This window comes from Bombus vosnesenskii, unplaced genomic scaffold (genome assembly GCF_011952255.1).
Source record: "Bombus vosnesenskii isolate JDL3184/JDL3185 unplaced genomic scaffold, Bvos_JDL3184-5_v1.1 scf7180000013270, whole genome shotgun sequence".
Classification (NCBI taxonomy): Eukaryota; Metazoa; Arthropoda; class Insecta; order Hymenoptera; family Apidae; genus Bombus; species Bombus vosnesenskii.
Genome location: NW_022882928.1, coordinates 2,200,570 through 2,223,195, shown reverse-complemented (window position 1 = coordinate 2,223,195; position 22,626 = coordinate 2,200,570). Strand labels below are relative to the sequence as shown.

Genomic DNA, 22,626 nt, shown 5'->3' with positions numbered 1-22,626 from the left:
TATTGTATATTTCGTGCGAATCACATATTCATACATTACTTATCTTGAGAAAAATTTGTACGGACCGCGTTATGATTCTGCATACCACTTAGTATACTTGAATATACAGTATGTTTTCTTTACACTATATACCATTCATCATTCGTAACTGTAGATTCTAACTCTACTGGGTACTGTAGAGTACTACGCATGTACGTTGATTTATTAAATTGGCGGGAAAAGCCTAAAGAATATTAGTTTGTGTAGTAAAATGGTGTCAGAAGAATCGTTAATTCTGTGCTTTTCTAATTTAGGTTGTGATATTTCCGATAAATCCGTGATCGATAAATGTAAGTTACTTATGGACTTATTGTGTAAATGCAAGATATTTATTCCTAACCTATACGAATTTCCTAATCAGTAATTTATTAAAAGCATCATTTGATCCGAGACAGACATATTCTCTATATTTGATGATATATTCGTATTTGATTGCATTATTTGTACTGTTATATATATTTTATAAATATGTGTTAAACAATTCTGATAAATTTTATAACAACACTTTGGAATATTTATACTATATATCATTGTAATATGTACACATTTATGTAACTTAGCAAAATGTGTTTATATATATAGAATTTTGTCAGATATTTTTAATATTTATATTCGTTCTTTGTCATTTATATAAAATATATTAATATATTACTTTTATTTAATATATCTTTAAAGAATTTTTTTGAATAGGTATTCAGCTATGTCATGATTATAACATAGATGAAGAAAAATTTGTAGAATTATGGGTAGCATATACAATTCCACATTCCTTAGATATTGATCCAACAATAAACAATCTTATTAAGTTTGAAAAGGAAGATTTAGAAAAAAACAATAAATGTTCTTTAGACGTTCCTACTCAAGTAGTATCAAATATACATATTGATATACAGTCTAATACAGAAATTACGTATCCTTTCATGTGTTTTATTAGTAACAAATTTAGCAATCGCTTATATTCTTACTTCTTTAAGTTCATGTGATTTTCAAATGTTATTCTTACATCTATTTATTGCATATAATAGTGGTAAGAATGTTTTGGATATATACAGCAGTGGAGAATGCCCTACATTAAAGGTAAGCTTTCATTTTAATCATTTTTTAATTAGTCATATTTTGTTACATAAAATTTAGTAAATATAATCTCACATAATATATATATATCTTAATACTAATTATTTGTAAATATTTTCACCAATTAAGAAAAGTTAGCAACATTTGACATACAGTCTATTGTAAAAAAGGATGAAAATATGTTTTAATATGCTTCATCAATAATTATTTTTACATTTATAATATTTTTCGTCGAATTTTGAGCGGGCTATTTTGAGTTCAAAAATTACTCGTTCTCCTTATTCTTTCTTTCAAGAGGGAAGGTCTCTACCCTTGTAATGGTCTTCCGACATTGTTGCCAGATTTATCGAAGTATTCTTTATAAATTAGATGTCTAAAATTATTACATATAACCAAATTTTGTTATAAAATTTTATTTACATTTTAGAATGATTTTATTTTATTCTAATCAAAAATATTCATAAATATTTTGTCTCTTAATAAAAATATTTAGTTTGAAAATATACATCGTATACTGTCATTAGAATAGAAGTCTAACAATTTTGTTAATAGATTATAGTTATGAATGTCCTATATTGCAAGACATACAACATTTTCTAATCTTAAAACGTAGTTTCCATAAGTGCTTCTGTGCATATAATGTTGTGTAAATGTTGTTATGTTTTGTAAAGTGTTGTGAAAAAATGTCCAATCTTTTTAATGCAACACAACACGTAATAAATATTTTTTAAATATAGTTTCCTAGAAAATTGTTGTATTATATATGAGAACAATCTATTTTATATTGAACCTCAACCTTGGCAGTGTAATGATTTACATCGCTTTGGCAACACTGTCTCACATTCTTTATGGTCGATCTATGGTCTATAGTAGCAATGACGTAAGGTTTCTACCTGAGGATCTTATTCTTTATAGAACGTTTGGAATTGTACTTTACAAAGTTATACGAAGTAGACAAAATTTTAGATTTAAGTTACTGTCATATTTTTTACTTATTAGTAAGCTTAACTCGATTGCAAATTTTGACTTCAAATTTATGTTAACATATACACATAAAAGGTTATATGTAATTTTTAATATATAAGAAGAATACCGTTTAAACTTTATTCTATTTTTTTATTTTTATCATATTTAAAATTGATTATTATCAACATTAATAAAATCTTGCTCCTTTTTAATTAGCAAAATAAATTAGAGGTATAACAGTAATGTCTTCTTAAATTTTTGTTTCAAAGTAGAACTTTTCTTTTTATGAACTTACTGTTTTATTTTATTATTTTGCTTTTTTTGTTAATGTAAGTTCAAGGTATATCTTAGAAGGTTTTAATACATTATTGTATCATTTTAAGCAACTTATACAATAGTTAAGTTTTATTCTTTAAAATGTTTTATTTTATTTCTAACATATTTCTTTTTTATAAAAATATAGAAAATCTTACGAGATTAGAATATTGTCATTGGCAGTCCTACCATTTATTGAAAATCAGAACATCGTGTTATTTATTATGCTTACTATTGATGCTTAATGTTAACAGTAGTGAAATTTCCGATGCTATTTCCCGGCAGGTGGTTTCTTGTCCTGAAGCGCTGTTGTAAGATCTTGTTGAAGCACCATAATTCCCGCCACAAAAATCGTCCAGGTAGATCGCCGCCATTATCCCCTCCTCTCCTTTCCCAGTCTCCCACAAAGGACACTCTTCGAAGGAGGGGAATGTTGGAATGATTCTTATTGGTAGAAAAAGGATAGTGTGCCTTCTCATATCGTATAGAGAGGGATTCTCCTTCCATCTAAGAAAGCTGACCAGATTTCTTCAGAGGGTACGATTTCAGTTTTCAAGGACCCAGACTCCATTATCATCCTGATGCGCGCGTGCGTGCGCGCTTACAGAATTTCTGAACAAAGCGTTTTATTTTTCGTTTACTCTTATGCTTCAGTTCTCAAATTGTACTGAAATTTACGGGTTGTAGTTTGCTAAATAATTGATTTGTTTGTGTACGAGGCAGTTATAGTCGATATTTTTAAAAAATTATTCGGTACGGTGAGATATCTTGATGGCGTCGAATCGAGACGCTACCGCTTGCCTGTCAGCGAAGTCACGAGGAGTCGGAGTGTATTATTCAGTGATTTGCCGGTTAACCGTGTATTTTACAGTCTTTATGCAAGCTGTAAATTGTGTGTAAATTTTGTTGTGAAATAGTAAATAATTTGTGCAAAATAGTATTATACGAGCGAGTGTAGTGTGTATTATATGTTGAAATGGTCGAGTAAAGCGTCAGCCATTATGGAATTCGGTTTGAGTGAATTTCATACTCGAAAGTCATTCCGCCAATCGTATAACGTTTCGCGTCATAACGACCTGTTGCTATTGTTATTGTTGCTGTTATTGTTTATCCAAATTTTTTTACTTTTCCTATCATTTCATACCATACAGTTCCATATTTATTGTCGAAATGTGCCAGATTGATTGCACAGAATCGGAAAAGTTGTTCGTTACGTATAAAGGTTGCTTATTCACATTGAATTTATCATTAGATGTCGTTACAAGAAATACGAGATAAATGTATTTGCTAACATTAGGAAGGTTTACGGATAACCTTATTCACATTGATACACATGCGTATATATATATTATATGTAATAAAAACAGTGCTGTATATGAGAAAGAGAAAGAAGATCGATTGTCGTTGTGTGCGTACACGCGAATGTCGTCGACCGTTCGTTGGTCGAGAGTCTGAGCGTCGCGTCGCTACAACCTGTTGCTTCAACTCAGTCGCATGCTTCTTTAGATCTACTTCTTTCTTCATATATACATTTCAGTGTTTTGATATTTTCCAAATATTTGACGAAAGAATGTCTCGGGTTACTAAGCAAAGGTATTATGTGATTAACTATTTAGTTTTATATGTTTTATGTTTGAATTACATGTACTTTCTTGTCAAATAATATTCTGTATATAATGTATATCCTCACACATGTACATGATAGTTTTATATGAATACAAATTCACATGCGTCTGCGTGTGCATTTATATAGGATAGTTTTTTGAAGTTGCACCTAATCGTTGGTAATTTTACACTTTCCTCTTATATACTGTATAAAATATTTTTTTTTTTTTTAGATATTTTTAATCAGGAGTATCGCACATAATTATTTTTATTATCGCGTTCCACCTGTCTAAAAGTCTGCAAGATTTGTATAAATAAGCAAATTGTTGGTTTAATAAGATTAAATTGCGTGTAAATTATAACAAAATTTTAGCTTCCTTAAACGGCACTTGGTTCAAAGATCTGTTCTTTAGGGAGTTGCTTACATCTACCAATTAAATGCAATTGACCAACAACTGACAGTGCGATCTCTTTCCTCTCTTTGTTCCAATTTCTAACTTCTCGATATTCTCTCTTATATGTATAAAGTAAATGAGAATTTCGGATGATATAGAAAAAAAAGAAAAGAATAGTTGGATATTTGTATTGAAAAGCGAATGAAATACCAACGGTTCTTATAGCGTGCTACAACTGTATCTGGTAAAAGCTTCATGTTATTTCCCACGGTATCTCTGTGAATAGTGGGGCAAAAGATTGCCAGGGGCGGATAGTTTGCGGTGAGAGGGGTAGAAGGAGAAATAGACTCTTCATGTATTCGTCAGAAAAGAGGGGGAAAGAGGACAGCTCAGTGATCGATTCAAAGTTTTACATGATCTGGTACAAGTATCGTTCGAGCAAATTTCGTATCTGTTATTGATATTTTTACAGAGAATTCCGCGTATTGGCATAAATTTCATTTTCTAATATGCTTTATAAATAAATTGTATAGACATAGATCGATCAAAAGAATAGACCGTTTCTAAAGAATTAGAAACATTCGATAAATTGAACAGTTACTGTGAAAGAAAGCAACAGATTAATTGAATGTAAAAGTATCGAACGCAAAGTACAAGAAATGGACAGAACTAGATCGAAACAATACGTAACAGAGTGCCAGGAATGGCCAGGTTAATAACAATTAACCTTCATCGTTATGTTGACTCCCGAAGATCATGCTATAACTGTACACTTTTTGTCACTGTAACGTTACCGGTTAAAATAACTGTTTATATTACTCTTTCTGTGTTTATTTACATTCTCCTGTAATCGCTAATTAGGAAACAATTTTTAAATATCGATAGTTCGAAGCATGCAACATTAGATTCGTATGATGTAATAAGGAAGGCGGCAGAGAAAGAAAACAAGCGAAAACGAGAAAATTCATCTTTTCCAAATTTGCTAAATGAGTGAAGGTCTAGTGCACAGGAGATCAAATTGTGACTAGATCCACACTCATTAAGCACGTTTGGATTTAAACATCGCCGTTTCATTGATAATCATAAAATAAGTTTTCCCATATTAACGCGCAACCGTTTCAAAAATTTGTCATCGTTATAAACTTTTTTCATTTATGAATCTTTAGTACGATGTAAAACAGATAATTCCATAGGCGAGTATGAATGTGGTGCGCGTTATGGTTTACTTCGTGACTAGATACATACTCGTCTACGGTGATCTGTTCCACTCTTAAAATATTGTGTGTAATATATGAAATATATATATTTCTAACTTGTAGTAAAGATTATTTTATACTATTATATAGAATATCGTTTTACTTCTTTTTAAGCAAACTAAAAGAGCAAGAAGTCCAACAGCTGAGACAGAAAGCAATAATAAATTACGAGCAATAAGCCATACGTTCACACCGTTGAATTATACCTCACAATCGTAAGCACACTATCTAATCATTTTTACTTACATGTTTGTGTAATTCGATACTGCACTTAGTAAATTTCAATAATTGTTATAGTGATGTTCCGATTCGTGCACCCAGTACAACGGTTAGAGGCAAAGTCCTTTTACTTTTTGGCCCCGCCATTCAAAATTGGAAGAAACAAAACGAGCACGATGTATCGATCGTTAAGGCGGATAATTCTCATATACCTAAAGGTGCATTGTACATGTTTGAAATGTTTTCCAATCAGGGAGCAATTCTTACCATGCATTGTCAAAGTTTTGGGGAGCGATTGTGCTACGCTTGGAACGCCATTGAACCTCCTAATTCGAATATACGTTACATTAGAAACATAGCGCCTATAAAACCAGTTGTGTTTAGAACATGGGGCAGACTATTTATAACAGCCGAAAAGCCTAGTGGAAGGAAAATTGTTATGCTGGAAGGTACTAAAAGGCTTAAAATTCAGAAACAAGCTCCCATTTTACATTTGAATCTTAAAGCAATTAAGCATTACTCAGTGTTTACTGGTCAGATTGTTGCGGTTGAGGGTATTATCACTACTGAGGATACTTTAACAGTAAATAAATTGTTTGTTAAGGGATATGCACCATTATTCGATGTACCCAAAATATCGAAAGATATTAAAATATACATTGCGGCTGGTCCGTTTACACCTTCTGATAATTTAAATTATCAACCTTTATGGGATCTTATGGAACACGTTGTAGAAGACGAACCTAATATGTTAATATTAGTTGGACCTTTCGTAGAATATACACATCCTGAAATTAAAAAATGTAGTTTGAAAGAGACTTTTCAAGATTTTTTTGATACGCTTTTAACGAAGATTCTGCAATATTTACAAGGGTATATTTCAGTTAATAAGGTCATGTTAATATAATAATGTAAATTAGCATTACTATTCTTCATAATTTAGGAAATCTACTCGCATTATATTGGTACCTTCTAATCGTGATGTGCATCATCATCCGGTTTTTCCAACTCCGGAGTTCATTCTAAATACAAATAAACTTGGATCAAGTACGACGAATATTTGTAGTATGCCAGATCCATGCATAATAAATGTAGACGGTTTACATATAGGAGTAACATCGGTTGATGTACTTAGACATCTTGGACAACAAGAAGTATCGTAAGTGTATCAACATCTAGGTAATAAAATATAAATTTTAGTGTAACAAAAGTTTTTTTTAGGAATACACCTGGAATGGATAGACTTGGTCGTTTGGCCGAGCATGTATTGTCTCAGTCCTCATTCTACCCTGTATATCCTCCTCCTCCTGGCTTGAATCTTGATACCAGACTTTGGAAACAATACGCTTGTTTTGAACGGCAACCCCACGTGTTGATCTTACCTTCCGACGTTAGACATTATTGCAAACCATTAAATGAATGCCTCGTTTTGAATCCGGAGCGATTACAAAAGTACATATGTGCTAAGTTATGTGTACGGCCAATGAATAATGGAAAATGGGATCCAAATAGAGTATCTTGTGAGATTGTAAAAGTCTGATCGCTTTTTTCTCATTTTTTCTTATATTTTCTTGTTGCGATGTAAGGCACGATAATTAAAATACAAAAGTAAAAAGTTTGTGTCTTTTATTTAAAGAATGATGTTAATAAAAAGAATTTGTATATAATTTGTGTTTTCATGCCTTGATTTAAGAGAAGTGAAAATATAAATATTGTTTTATATCGATGTAATACCATGATTTCTCTCTCATATGGGAAATGAACTAAATAAAATTTGAAGTTTATAGTTTGTCCGTTAGAGGTTAGCAGTCGTCGTATTTAGGATTCTTGTCTGCGTCGTAAACGTACGATGGCGCCACACGAACAACAATCTGAGCCACCGAGTTTTCTGCTTCTAGTGAGTTGTGGAATCGGCCATTGCTCCAATATTTTTCTTGTGATTGAAAATGTTTAACCTCTGATGGAAATACGAAAGCGTACATGAGTACTGAGGTAAGTTGTACAATTACTTGTTGCATTTGCTTTTCTTTTCGCAATGTATTTTTGTAGAAACAAAAACGACAACTAAGTATCAACTATCTGCCAAATTTTGTTCCGCCATCTTTGTTACAAATTCGTTTACATTTTGCTGTGTGTATTGTATTTTTTGCAATTATTTCATGCTCGCGTTTTACTTTTAAATTGATCTTGGTTAATTAATTATATATATGATACGACTTACAATTTTATAAGTCTTCTTTTCTAATTTATTTTTGATCATCAAATTAACTGTGCGGGTTTAACAATTACTGTTATGGCCTTGATTTTTTCGTCAAAAAAAAACGAGAGTTATGAAATTAAGCATGTGATGATAATAAGAATATGATACCCTCCTTGTATCGTATTTGTCATCTTTAAATCAGTGTCCCAATATTTAGTGATACAATACTGTTTTCTTCTAGTTATAAAATTAAAATTGATAATTTTATTAAGTGAATACTTACATATGTTGTATTTGCAGAAATGAATTATATTTTAAATAAAAAAGTATGTGGACTTTGTTGCGTATTATTGTATTATAAGAATAATGTTATAATTTAATGTTATTTAAAAGATACGCATATGCATTAAAAAATATTATCGTTCAATACAATTTTTAAATTAAATATCCTGTATATGTCTTGGGAATTTGAATATTCTTAGAAACATATTTGACATAAAATATGTTCAATTTGTAAGTAACGTATATGGAAAATTTTTAATTTTATAATTAATTCTATTAATTATTTTATTATAATATACTATACACACATATTTGGTTTATTAGATGTAAACGTTATATATATATATATATATATATATATATATATATATATATATATATATAATTATAATTGAAAATATGATATTGATTTAGTATGTTGTCAGTGTTTAAATGCTTAAAATGATACCGACGGATGAAATCAGAAATTTCTTTATTACCGACTGTTTATAATTTTGTTTTTGAAGGTAACATTACGTAAAAATTATATTATTGCTATGACTGATTTATTTATAAACACTTAAATAAAATTTATCGTGGCTCAATTATGTATGAGAAGGAATAATAGTTGAATATATAAGTTTTATAGGTCGTCAAGTTGTAAGATATATATATTTATGTATAAGAAATCAATTTTCATTATATTTTACGCAGAAAAGAAATTGATTGAATGAAACTCATGTCTCTGGGTCAATATTATTTTCAGTATACAATTTTGAACAGTTCCTAAATTTACATAACAGAACTTGTTAAAAAGATAGTAATCTTGGAAATAATATTGAAAATGTATATAGTGTCTTCTGATATAAATTTTATTTGTAAAACAATCAGTGCAGATTATAATGGATTTGAGGAAAGGTACTGGAATTGGCTCAGAGTATCATAGATACGATACAATACATATTGAGAACATGAGAAAGCGAGAGTGCCATATCGATCCGGTTAGTTTGAAGTCTACCTACCTCAACCCTGATTATACATACTTTTACCAGTCGCTTTCATTGGTATAGGTTCTATCTTTTATTTTCACTCCTCTATAAAAGTTAGTTGGTAGCACGATGTGTACGTATTTGATGCAAATCTTTCGAGGACTACCACGATAACTTCTCGCATCGAGTGTACGGGAAATGTTGAAAATGCACGCTGCATCGTTGCGTAATAATTCTTATTACAGGTAATCTGTTTAAAAACAGTCGTCAGACAATTGTTGTATCATAATGTTATACACACGGGTTGGATATAAATACAGACAATAGATTGATTTACACATATTTAATTTTCTTTCATTTGCTTCGCTATAAAGAGTAACAAAACATAATTTGATTAGTCACTATAAGATCTCCTCTCTAAAAAAAGTCTTAACTTTTCGTGAGATACTTCGATAAACTGTACACTCTGCCTACTGATTCAATGAAATCAGATTTAATGGCGATGAGATAGGCAAAATACAACTTTCATTTTCCACAGAAAGAAAACAGAACTTCATTACCCTTATAAGATAAATTACCAAGGCATAACTTTTAGTTTTAGTATTCAAGCTATATTCCCTTGTTTACATTCTAATTTTTTCTACGTTTGGTTCCTCGATTGTTTTGTTAGCTATCTGACTTTTTCGCGGGGGTAAACACAGCAAAATATGCGATGTAACAAAAAGAGATAAAATAACGTATAACGTTGTAGAGCTACGTAGCATATAGGACGTTAGGTTAAAAAATAAATTCGATAAGTCGGTGAATTTTTGGGGAAGTGGATAACGGTATCGGGCACATGAAAATTCGAGAGTCTACGCTGGTGGGCTGTCTTGGGCGGGCGACGGCTGTGCGCAAAAACGGCGGCAGTCAAGTTCAAGGCCATCAGCTACTTTCCTTTCCCTCCTTGCCTCCGCTGTGGAGCAACCGCCGCCTCCAGTGCCACCACTGCTGCCGCGCGACACCATCGCTACCACCGCCACAACCACTGCCACCGCCGTCATACCCACAGCCACCGCCCCCGCCTCCCACCCATTCTCACCCTTCCATCGTGATATACACGTAGCACGCATAACGCCAGTAACGTATCAACTTAGGCCGAGCATGGAACTGTTTCGACCATGGGGGTAAAGGGAGTGTTTTGGGGCTCGATCGATCTACCTAGTCGTCTGAAAATTCAATTGGCTCCTACGTCTACACAATGTCACTTCATACGCTCTTTCTTCGTTTATATATTCTCAAAGAGTTTCTTCATTTTCATACACACTCTTGATGAATCATAAAAATTTCTCCCAATCATGGAATCGTTCGTTCGATTAACATCTTGCCCTTACAAATCGATTCACTCTTTCCTCATTGTATCTGGAACATCGAAGGAGAAGATTCAATTGTCGAAAGACGTGATTTAAAAGTAACTTTAAGGCCAAGAGTTAATGACCGATTGTCATGACCATGATAATATCCACGGTAATGTTTCGTTTGTATTTGTCCAACATGGTAACAGTTATGTTTTAGATTGGAGTGGTCGATGCTTTTATCATCGATAAATATGGTCCGATCTAATTCCGTGAAGTCTCCGAGTACGAACAATTTGCTATGGGATACTTTGAAAGCAGTAACTTGTACTGAATCAGCTTGAAAAATCTCACATTTGTTGTATGAATAGTGGGCAATTTTAAATCTACGTTTAACTTTTTTTATACTAATCTGATTGTCTATCTAGCTGGCAAATATAAGTATGCTTTGATGACCCGGAGAAGCTTATCCGATCTGTCAATGACAATAATAAGTCAGAGAGATGTTTGAAATGCTTGGTTTTTCCATTCATAAAACATTATTCTGAATATGAAATTGGAACATAAGATCGAACATGTATTAATTAATTGGGCAAGATAATTTATAGATTGTCCAAAAATTCAGCTAAATTGTTAAGCGATAAAGTAATTAGAATAAGAAATATATGTTTCGTGGATTTGTAGCGCCTGGTATTAGTATCGGCTGGCTCCGTGTATTACCGTATCGTCTGCCGTCAGTCGCGTACGGCTCGTCGTGCCGTCAACGTCGTGGTAGGGGGATGCTGTGTACATAAGTACGTCGTGCATGTGCTTATTCGTGTTCTTCATGAGTGTTCGGATCTTAAGCATCGTGATCATTTTTGCTTTTCGTTCGTTTTTTCGTACAAAAGCGTAAGAGGAAAATAAAAGCCCAGCATCCTAGTGCCATTTGGATAGAACCGACAGTCATGGATGCATGGATGTATGATGTGGTAGGTGTTGTCGATACATAACCTCTTTTTTCTTTTCGTTCGATCTCGTGGCTTTGTTTACGTTGCTGCGCGCGCGTTCTCTATTGCTTTCCGTTAATCCCTTCGATCAAATACGGAACAAAGTTTTGATCGTTTCAGGATAAGAATGTTTAAAATTCATTTAACAGATTTATTTCGCAGAATTGTAAATTGTATATCGCGATAGTTCGTCTGCTCTAGTCAAAGTTTGTAAAAATTCTATGATTCTTGCTGTCTCAAAAATGTTCATTTTTCTTTTGAATTTGATGTGCATGAATTTAATGATTTTTTCACGTAGATTGCAGCGATTACATTCGCGGCATGTTCAAACTCGCTTGTTTTCCGATGCAATAAGGATATATTACATATATATTATTTTCGTCGCATGCAGTCAGTCAGCTTTAGCGACAACTCGGTTATTACGTTACGACGTGTCTGTTAGATAATCTATTCTGTAACTCACAGATCATTTTTCCACGCCTGCCGTTTTTGCCAACGTTACCGTTGATTTGTGATTACTTCAATGCTGTAATCTTCTCTTTCCATTAATTAATAATTGGAGCAACGATTCCCTTAAATTAAACGGTTTACCGTGATATGCGTAAAATATTTGAATAAATCTTGAGATACTGTATGAGCGTAGCTGGAAATATTTTACACGATTCCACCCAAGAGGTATATGTGTGTGAACGTTGTCATGAAAAAGTTGTTTATTTTGATGGCAATGAAACACCTAAATCGTACGACCTTAGTCGAGAAGCTTTTACCAAATACTTTTTCACAACTGTAGTTTTTGGTCGTTTCTCAGAATTTCATTTAATTCTTATTGTATATCTGCAAATTTTTTTAAATTTCAGACAGCGAGTGTTATAGATAATGATTAATAAAGCTCAAAAAACGATGTTAACGATGACGCTAATTTCAAAAGAAAAAAGATATGGATAATTTGGTTATCCTTGAAACATTGAGAAGAACGCGTAACAATTATCTTGTGCCCCATTTAAAATCGTTTCAATTGTTTCGCGATAATTGGCTTTTACGCGGTTTGATACGCACAAACGATTTTCGACGATAGCAAGCATAATAAAAATAACTTTATGTCAACTCGTTCAGGCATTCTGAATCATCCAAAAATTTTTCGAATTTTTCTGTGTTAATTTCACTTAAAATTCACTTCAATATCGACGTGTTCGTTCAAAGATGACTCCTATACTTTATCGATAACGAAGATTTCCTACATTTATCGTATGTAATACATATATCTAACTATATATATTTTTCTCAATCATTTTCAACAAAATTTATGTGCAAATTATCCTTGTGAAATTATTTTTCTCTTTTTGTAGAAATCATAATAATTTCATAATGGTGTATATGTATTTCGCGATCCGTACGTATTTAACTATTTAAACGTATTATAAAACGATCTCATATACATCTATACCCACGCGATTAAGTCTTACGCAATTCCATGTGCGTGAAGCTTAATAGGTACATCGGATTGCTGCTTTCACCCTTGAATTTATTATACTTAGCATTTCGATCAACGCACGGACCGAGACATATTTGTATCGATACGTTCTTAAACTTGGTCGATACCGATTTTGATAAAAGGCACTCTCTTTCTAGGGAATAAATATTGGCCGATTTTATCTCTCGCAATGTTTGCGAAAGACAATCTCCCCCGAAATTTCGAGTTCGATTGCACGTAACGCATACAGCGAATCAATGGATCGAGTTAAGCCGACACTGCAACGGAAATAAAATTGTGGATTCCAACGTAGGAAGTTTGGTAGAAGGGAGGCTGCTGGAAAGTTAATAAAAAAAAAATATATATATATATATATTCGTCACGAGGATGCGTCAGTAGGTATTTTCGGACTCTCTGGGTTCTTACTTTATGTTAGAGAAGTTTTCAAACCGTTCTAAGTCGATGGCTCGACCGCTAAAGTATGATCCTCGAATTTTTATGAATACCTAACGTGGCAGAGGTATATTTTTTTATTTTTGCGGGTCTCTTTCAAGCTATTTTTATTAAATCGTAGCTTCGAGATCATTGGTTTCCGTTTGTTTATGGTGATAAATGTTTTCGTATGGCGGGCTAGGGATCATGCGAACCGCGTTAAAGGAAAAGAAAAGGCACGTTCGAGTAGCTCCGCCATCAAACAACTTTACAAGAAACTATGTATTTTTGTAGTCGAGGTAGTGTCTTGATATATGTGCACCAGCTACAAAGATCTTGCATCGCCTTAATTCTCTCTCTTCGTATCTCGGTTACTGTACACGCCACGAAATTACGTGCGGCATGCACTTGCGCGTTCATCGACATTCAATTTATGTATACTCGTAGGGGAAAGTTTTACATTTATGTTTCGCAATGTGTAAAATACACATCTATATAGTCACAACATTTGACGACTAAAAAAATATTTTCTTAAAACGAATTCACGTTGATGAACATTAAAGGTTATATCGATCGATGACAGCGACAAACTGATCTGATATAGCGTCGAGATGAAATACTCGAAAGGCAAGCGTCGATAGAGGGCCGGTAAAATACCTATAGGGCAGATATGGCAGTACGATCGTAATTATTCGTAAAGAACGTTCGAAGATCGGTTGATCGACTATGCGAAATCATGGATGCCAGGTATGGTTAGGCGCCTGTCGATAGGCTACCGTGATCGGTGATTGGTCGCGCGGGTCGTGGCGATGATGCGTCGTCTGGTTTGGTAAGAAACAAGCTGGGTAATCATCAGCTTTCGGAACTCGGTTCGAGTGGGGAGCGTTGGAGTTTTCAGGCTACGAGACACGTCGGTGACGTCATCTCAGAGCTGGGTCAGCCATAACCTTGGACAATGCGTGAAACAAATTCTCGTATGTGTGATTTCTACTTCGAGAAAACCACACGTTTGTGCAACGTGATTTCCGTTATTTTTTTCTTTCCTTGTTTATTGAAATCAGTTGACCGTGAAGTACATTTGCTAGTAATTCGCGAATCTCCAACGCGTTTAGAATTTTCACCGGATAATTCAGAGACTAAATTTTATCGAAATACGTACGTATGTAAAAATATGTAGAAAGAAGGATGTTTAGTAATTTTTGTTGCGCGGAGAAGTTTACGTTGAAAGGTGACAGGCAAAACAGGCAGAAGCAATTCTCGGAATCGTTGGTGAAGGTAGAGAGCAGAGACTCGTAAAGTGAAAGAGCGTGGTTCTAAAATTAGTTCAGCGATAATCCTGATGTTATTATAGCGACTCGTTATTGCCTTATTTTTTATTGGCTAAACTTGCCGCGAAATCGGAACATGGTTGTTACCGAAGCTTTGGCCTTGACCGCGACCCAGGGTCTTCATCCTCGAGATATCGATTTGTTCTCTCTACTTCTAATTCTGTATCCACCTGTATATAGCCACGATATCGCTACTCTGTGAGTATTGTAATAATTCAGGGTCACCGCGATCGACTTGTTGCAAAATCGCGAGCATACCATATATATAAGTACGTCGCGACGCTTTTCTTTTATCGGAAATTTATCCGCAGGAAATAAACATTCGTCGTAACTCTAGAAAATAAGATGGTGTCCGGTTCCTTTCAATCGTCTTCGATCTCGTGCCGAAGTCTCGAGTTATCGGGAGAAGATTGCGTAATCTGGGAACATTTCCATTCAACGACAGAGTATCGTTTCGCAAAAAATTAGGCGTGATCTAGCCTTCGGCCAATCGGCCAAAATGTTTGTCGTTGAGTCGTTTATCAACGATTCGCACGAGCTGATGTGTCTCTTATCGCTCGATTCAAAGTACCATTAAGTACCACACGTAAAGGTAGTATGTAATATTTGCAATAGGTGCAGAATATCGGGAGCAAATAATGTAACACAAATGTTAAATACGTATGAATCGGAACCTAAATCAAACCGAATGGGATTTCATTCGAGTTTAGCGGTACTCGATAGCGGTAACGTGATTCTACGAAATTCCAATTAGTTCGTACGTGTCTTCCGTACGTACGTACCTACTTCCATATATACGTATATAAGTACGTTTCTGTAGAAGCGGAATGAACGACGAACATGTGACAATTTGTATAAAACGCGATGATCGATGTCATTTTTTCAATGTTGGCACAAATGAGACGATCTAATTTGCAACAAGGACTCGTGATCGAGGAGCACGACTTAAAATAAAGCGATCGCAACTGCAACCAACGACTTCTTTTTATTTGTCTCGCTTCTGCCACCTAGACTTTTTCTCGCTTACATAATCGGCTCGTTTAAAAAGAAGTTGGACTGGTCTTGTGCGTACTTGGAGAATTTTGATGCTCATATAGTGGCTTCGACTTCAAATCGGTAGCAACAACTCCATAGTTATATATGTGTAAACTTCCGCCGTGTCAGAATTATATTTTATATTTGATTTTTTGCTTAAAAATGACCAGAGAGACGGTGTGAAAGGACATCGCTTTGTATCGGTTTTTGAATATGGTTAAACAATGAATGACGATCGTTACGGAGACACGTTTGATCGTAATTAAGCCGAGTTATTGCGATAGAAATAAAATTACGACTAGCCGGTGCAATCGATATTCGGGTCATGGCTTCCTCTAAAAATGGATGCCCGATTAAAGGCTTCGTTTTCTTTTTCTCTTGCCTTTTCTTTTTTTCTTAGTTTGCGTGCGTATGTATATATGCGAAAAGGCACGAAAACCTCTGTCAAACGGAATAATTAACGACCTTGATCCTCTGACGTGTTACACATGCGAATATCACTTACGCAGAATGAAGTAATATAGTCAACGATTTCGTGCAAATTTCAGGGTATGCGGGTTTTAAGTATTCAACGAGAAAATCATTGATTTTATCGAGCAGGATGATCACTAGAGACACCGCGGTTGCAAAGGAATTAAAAGCCTGTGAATTTTTACCCAGCTCGATTTAGTCCGGATTTATTGTTAGAATTCCACGTGCAGACTTGTCAGAAGCTGTGCGAAAACAGAAGGAAACGAGAGAACGAGCGGATCGACGTGCACGAGGGTATCCGAATACGAGGAAGCTGAAACCGAGCAAGATAGATAAAGAGAGCAGGAGTGTTGTCGCGAGGAAGAGAGCGAGAAGCTAACGTGACTTGGATAGAGAAAGGGAAACAGTGTGAGACAGAGAGAGGAAGAAAGAGAGGAGAGACTCAGACAGAGGGACTCAAGGTCGACGAAGTCGGTTGTTTCCGTCGGAGTTCGGCGTCTAAAATTGTGTATTGGCTTGGCGCGGTTCTGCGGCCTTCGCGAACGTGGCCGCTTCTCCCACAGAAAAGTCAAGTTCAAGGCTAACCAGATATCGCGATACGCTCGTTTCTCTCTTTCTTTTTTCATTCTATGTTCTTTCCTTCCGTCTGCGTTTTGGTAACTGTTTAATCGAACGGATTATGGAGCGATTCGAAGAATGTGAGAAAATCGAGAATCGCCGATGACTCGTAGGCTTCGTAGTTCGATAGAGTCGAATCGAGCTGACGCTTATGCAATCTCAATCTTTTTTCTTCTTTGTCTCTTTAAACTTTTCTCGTTTCGATCACTCCTGTTTTTCTTTTTTTCCCCCCTATTGTTTCGTTGCAACGTGTTTTTCAATTCTGACGAATCGCTCGTAACTTGAGGGGAGTCGTATCGCTGTCGTTTCGTCATGGTCGTCATTATGTATCGTGGTTGAGTGTTCCGCGCACCGTGTCGGTTTTTATTTCATTAATCTAAACGTGGGAGATGTGCACGTCGCGTCGCACACGTGAAGCACTTCGCACGACTAGTCAAGTTCGAGGTTAACCACATACTTCGATGCCTCGTTCTTTTCTTTCCTTTTCTAATCTCTTGCTACCGTTTTTCCTTTTTCCCCGTCTACCCCTCGATCGCCATACGATTAACGATTCTTGATCTTTATCGATTTCTGCCGTTGAAATAAACCGTCGGTTGAAATGGAGTGTAATCGGAAAAAGCTTTTGACCAACTCGGCATTAATGCGAGCTGTGGTCTAATAAAATCTGCATCCCGTGTTCGGCTCGAGTGCCTTTCTCCATTATTCGTTTGTTGAGAGGTTAGACGGCGAGCCCCACTCGAAATTAAAATCGAGCGAATGATATCGGTATCGAAAATCGTCACGTTGCAATGATAAGGTATCTGCCTATCTTGTGAGAGAGAGAAAGAAAGGACGAAGGAGAGGGAGAGAGAGAGAGAGAGAGAGAGAGATCGTGGCTGGGTAGCGTATAAATCTCCAGACGTGCGTCCCAAGCTCTCGCAAACGATCGTAACTGCATCTCGCAGAAAAGTCAAGTTCAAGGCTAACCAGATACTCTGCGCTCCTTCCTTTGCCCCTCGACCCCCTTTCTGCGTGCATTTAATATACGATACCGAGGGCAGGAGGGCGGAAGAGGAGCAGCAGGCTTACGCAATCCTTTCACCGTTACTTTGTTCACTATCGTTCTACCCTACTGTTTCTTTAAGGATACCTTTCTTCTCATTAACTTATTCATACGATTCATTTTACCCTTTTTCATAAATTATCCGATTACGTCGATAGAACAACGATTTCTAGTTCTCGTACCGTTACCAGATCATCGAAAGATGCAGGATGCAGATAAACAGAAAGTATAAGCTCGCCGTGTACTTATAAGATTACATTAAGAAATAAAGGAGTTGATATTCCGAGAACATCGATGCTACGTATCGCGAATTTTCTGAAGTCAATTCTAAAAATGCTTGAGGCGTTGGTCGCGCTTAAAAATAGCGACAGAAAAAAAGTGCAGCCGACTGCAGAGCAGGCTGTCTCTTCTGCTTTTCGGCATTTGCCACGGTTTGCTTAAAAGCGAACGCCCATCGGTCTGTGTTATAGGGGACAAATAGGAGAGGAGGATACGTGCGAAATTGTAAAATGTTCTGTTGATTGCTTTAGGTTTGTATGATGCCCGGTGGCGGCACCGAAAATATGATTGGAAATAATAGGACCATGGCGAATATTAAACAAGAAATTGAGAATCCTACGACGCCTACGCAAAACTATCAAGTTTGTTCACCGACCACTACGCTTCAACATCAAGAGGTATTTCGGACATGTAGTTTTTACGGTCGAAAACATTGTGATTCGTGAGACTGATCGAAAATGTAAAATAACTTGAGATAGACGGTATGCAGTTCTGCAAAATGGTCGATGTTGAGTAACTTTTTTAATATTTTAGGTGATTTGTAGCAAAATAGAAGTACCAGCCGATTATGGAGGAGGCGAAGGTAGTCCTGGTAGTCCGGAAATGCACCATTGTTCGTCGACCACGCAGCCTTTAGGAACATCAGAGGTACATACACTATACCGACCTAACTATAGCAAAAGTCCTTGCACTTTTTCTTTCTTTGGAAGCTCTTTTGTAATCTCTGAGTTAGACTCAGCATGTCGTTTTATTTAGGAAGGTGTTAAAGAGGAAGACATGATGCCTAGAAGGCTTTGTCTAGTGTGCGGGGATGTAGCGAGTGGATTTCATTATGGGGTAGCGTCTTGCGAAGCGTGTAAAGCTTTCTTTAAGAGAACCATACAAGGTAAGAAGAGTTCCTTCACGATTACAGATATCTCCTTCTGAAGAATTTTCCAGGTAGCACCACAGGATTATAATTATAGTTCCAGTGATACGATTTTTTTTGTTTCCCTACTATCTGTAGACATCGAAGTATTTTAATTATCTGTATGCATATCTGTTACTGTTCTAAAACGCATATATTCATAAAACTGATATTGGTGCTACCTGGATGAGAACCATGTATATTACAATAAAATAGCGAGTAATTTCACAGGCAATATCGAATACACGTGTCCGGCGAACGGCGAATGCGAAATAAACAAGCGTAGGAGAAAAGCGTGCCAGGCGTGTAGGTTTCAAAAGTGCCTTAGACAAGGCATGTTGAAGGAAGGAGTGCGACTGGACCGTGTTCGAGGAGGGAGACAAAAATATAGAAGATCCACCGATCCTTATACGCCGGTGAAGACAGCTCCGTTGGAAGGTGATTTTTTCATAATTCTTGCTGATATAAATATCATGTTTCGATCGCAATCGTATCAATATAGAACACGCACAACTCCACATCTCGCAAATACGATTAAATCTTTGATTTTATTCTTTTTAGCAAACATAGCAACAGCAGCTTCTAACGAAATAATAAGTAAGCTATCGGGTCCTTTCTCTTTATTTATTCGAGTCCGATACTTTGATTCGTTGGTAGATTTTTTTCATCCTGATATGAAATCATCTTACATGTAAACATAAATATTCAATGTGTGAATGTTTAAATGATAAATTTTCTAATTTATTGGTAGATAATAAGATGCTGGAAGCTTTGGCTGCTTGCGAACCTGACATGCTACAGGTGTCCAATATCTCTCATACTCTTGACACAGATCAAAGAGTACTTGGACAATTATCTGACTTATACGATCGGGAACTGGTCGGAATAATTGGTAATAATATAATGTCAATTTTTCTATTAGTATGAAGTTATATTTAATCAATCAATAATTGAGAATTCTCTGCTCAAAGGTTGGGCAAAGCAGATTCCTGGATTCAGTAGTTTAGCATTAAACGATCAAATGCGACTTCTGCAAAGTACGTGGGCAGAGATATTGACGTTTAGTCTCGCATGGAGGAGCATGCCAAATAATGGTAGATTAAGGTTTGCACAAGATTTTACCCTTGACGAACGACTTGCACGCGAATGCCATTGTACAGAGCTATACACGCACGTGAGTATCGCTTAATTATTTCAATGATTTCGATTCATCGTGTACTTTGTTATCTTCTACATGTATATACGTCTATATATATATTATTTGTTTTTCAACAGTGTATCCAAATCGTAGAAAGGCTTCAAAGATTGGGTTTAACGAGAGAAGAATATTACGTCTTGAAAGCATTGATATTAGCAAACAGTGATGCGAGGTCAGACGAGCCACAAGCGCTATATCGTTTTCGAGATTCTATCCTAAATTCCCTATCGGATTGTATGGCGACAGTAAGACCAGGACAAGCGCTTCGTGCCACTCAAAATATGTTCCTAGTGTTGCCCAGTCTCAGGCAGGTTGATGGAATTGTTAGAAGATTTTGGTCTAGTGTTTATCGAACGGGAAAAGTACCAATGAACAAGCTCTTCGTAGAAATGTTAGAAGCTGCTTATTATCGATGAAATATCAACTCAAACTCAACAATATCTGTATCAAGGACTTCATGGAATCGCTGTTATTCGATGGTAGCAGCGTTATAGTTATAACACGTCATGAGTGAGTAGGGTACGTCCCTAGAAGTATAAACGAAAGATGGTGAGTGATAGTGAAAAACGAAAAGAAACGGAGATGTGCAGTTTTATTTGTTTTCTGTAAGAGAAAGACTCGTAAGAAAGAAAAGGCTTTATTTTTCAAACGTGAAAAGTATTGGAGCGCAGAGCTTTGGCCAGTGATTCCATCGGTCATCAAAATTCGCGAAACACATTAAGATGTCAGGTACATTGTTTCGTCGAAATAACCAAACTTTCCTTTTCGAGTACCCCTTTTACAGGTACAAAGAAAAAAAAAACAATGTTATTTCAGGATAGCATACGTAGTACAAGATACGAGATGCTTTTCCGGAGCTCTCATTTTAGGATAGTTTACGAAAACCTGTCGCCAGACAGAAGAACCTACCAAATAACTAAAACGTTTTCATTTACGTAAGATCGTGACATGATCACCGAACCGGTGATATCGTAGAGATGAAATGCAAGTGTACTAACTGTGGGTGTTTGACGTTATAGAGTTAGCATCGTGTTACCAAATACTACCAACTCAATCAAAATTACATGTAGCTCCGATTCGAATCTTATTTTAGTTATGTCTTTTCTCTGAAAAAAATCCAGTCAATTTGAAATTAGAGGAACGCGAAGCGTGTATGTTTAAGAGCGTTGAAATAAAATGATATATGCCATTTTATATAGAATAATTGCACATTTTAATACCATTAAGTGTAAAGATCGATAAATGTAAATCGATGTGTGTACTGCATTGAACATCCATAGTTATAGTTCAGCGAATGAATTTAGTATGCGCTGTTGTACAAATTGAACCAATTACGTGAACAGAGCTGTGAACAGTGAACAAGGAAAGCGAAAGAATGGCTGGATCGTTCTCTAATTAGCGTCACGCTGTTTTTTACGAGGTACTGTGAAAAAAATGTTTCGAGAACGAACCTTTGGCCAGGTTGCCAGGTTCTAAGGAAAGCAGAAAAAAATTTAACCGATTGTTGAAATGATTGCGAAATGTTATTCGCGCGTGCCACACAGAGAGCGTAGGAGAATATATATTATATTATATTATTATATTATATTATATTGTATGTATTCAGGGATCTTTATTATCTAAATAGTTATTATTGTTACGAGATCTGTGCACAGATCTTGCGCATAATATCGCTTTTTTCGAAGCGAGGAATCGTAATATCGTATAGGAGCTACTACTCACACATAAAACTCATTTCTAAAGGAGGAAAAACCGTTTATAACAAATTAATGGAGTCTTTTCTTTGTCGGTTACACGCAACGAAACACGAAGTTTCTATCGACTTTCGAATCAGCTTTTTGTTATTTCGCGATTATTCAATATTATCGAGAGAAGCAAATTGTTTAATGAAAAGTTATAAATAAATATTAGGGTAAATTATACGTTATAGCAGATCGAGTCGCTGGAAACTTTTTAGTGTTGAAGTGCGGTGTAATCTTGTGACGTTCAGAGTGCAATAATATCAGGACATGCGATTACATTTTTCTACTGGTCAATCGATCGCGACGCCCCTTTGAGTTTTCTTTATTTGTATATTTCGTCTCTGTTCTTCTACCGTTTGAAACTTTGTTTAAACCTCCTGCATTTAAATACACGATGCAAATAGTTGGCAGCAACGCTTACATATTGCGTGTCCTTCCTCCATTAGTTTTTCTTAATTACC

The 22,626-nt window shown here is 35.5% G+C and overlaps 2 protein-coding genes across 7 annotated transcripts; both read left to right on the top strand.

The window, feature by feature from the left end:
• Window positions 1–30: 30 nt before the first annotated feature.
• LOC117231036 (DNA polymerase alpha subunit B) lies at window positions 31–7,439 on the top strand. Of its 2 annotated transcripts, XM_033489078.1 has the most exons (7): window positions 31–329; window positions 730–949; window positions 1,065–1,116; window positions 5,765–5,865; window positions 5,948–6,742; window positions 6,813–7,028; window positions 7,091–7,439. In XM_033489078.1, exons 1-7 carry the CDS (start codon window positions 251–253, stop codon window positions 7,407–7,409), a joined length of 1,782 nt encoding a protein of 593 aa, XP_033344969.1. In that variant the 5' UTR covers window positions 31–250; the 3' UTR covers window positions 7,410–7,439. The 2 variants fall into 2 exon arrangements, with proteins under 2 accessions (XP_033344969.1, XP_033344970.1); XM_033489079.1 differs by lacking the exons at window positions 31–329; window positions 730–949; window positions 1,065–1,116 and adding an exon at window positions 2,572–2,931.
• Window positions 7,440–7,708: 269 nt separating this feature from the next.
• On the top strand, window positions 7,709–22,585 carry LOC117231039 (steroid hormone receptor ERR1). Of its 5 annotated transcripts, none has more exons than XM_033489086.1 (9): window positions 7,709–7,861; window positions 18,570–18,716; window positions 18,853–18,966; window positions 19,075–19,204; window positions 19,442–19,663; window positions 19,787–19,822; window positions 19,977–20,117; window positions 20,197–20,399; window positions 20,501–22,585. In XM_033489086.1, exons 1-9 carry the CDS (start codon window positions 7,850–7,852, stop codon window positions 20,837–20,839), a joined length of 1,344 nt encoding a protein of 447 aa, XP_033344977.1. In that variant the 5' UTR covers window positions 7,709–7,849; the 3' UTR covers window positions 20,840–22,585. The 5 variants fall into 5 exon arrangements, with proteins under 5 accessions (XP_033344977.1, XP_033344974.1, XP_033344978.1 ...); XM_033489083.1 differs by lacking the exon at window positions 7,709–7,861 and adding an exon at window positions 11,601–11,624; XM_033489087.1 differs by lacking the exon at window positions 7,709–7,861 and adding an exon at window positions 11,601–11,624 and having other exon boundaries at window positions 19,457–19,663; window positions 20,501–20,839.
• Window positions 22,586–22,626: the final 41 nt, after the last annotated feature.

Bases quoted from the DNA above. Each gene is read 5' to 3' on its own strand.
- LOC117231036 (XM_033489078.1), top strand. From the start codon at position 251: ATGGTGTCAGAAGAATCGTTAATTCTGTGCTTTTCTAATTTAGGTTGT. The intron at 5,866-5,947 runs GTAAGCACACTA...TAATTGTTATAG, and splicing joins TTGAATTATACCTCACAATC to TGATGTTCCGATTCGTGCAC. The intron at 7,029-7,090 runs GTAAGTGTATCA...AGTTTTTTTTAG, and splicing joins CTTGGACAACAAGAAGTATC to GAATACACCTGGAATGGATA.
- LOC117231039 (XM_033489083.1), top strand. From the start codon at position 11,601: ATGGATGCATGGATGTATGATGTG. The intron at 19,823-19,976 runs GTAAGCTATCGG...ATTTATTGGTAG, and splicing joins AGCTTCTAACGAAATAATAA to ATAATAAGATGCTGGAAGCT. The intron at 20,400-20,500 runs GTGAGTATCGCT...GTTTTTCAACAG, and splicing joins GTACAGAGCTATACACGCAC to TGTATCCAAATCGTAGAAAG.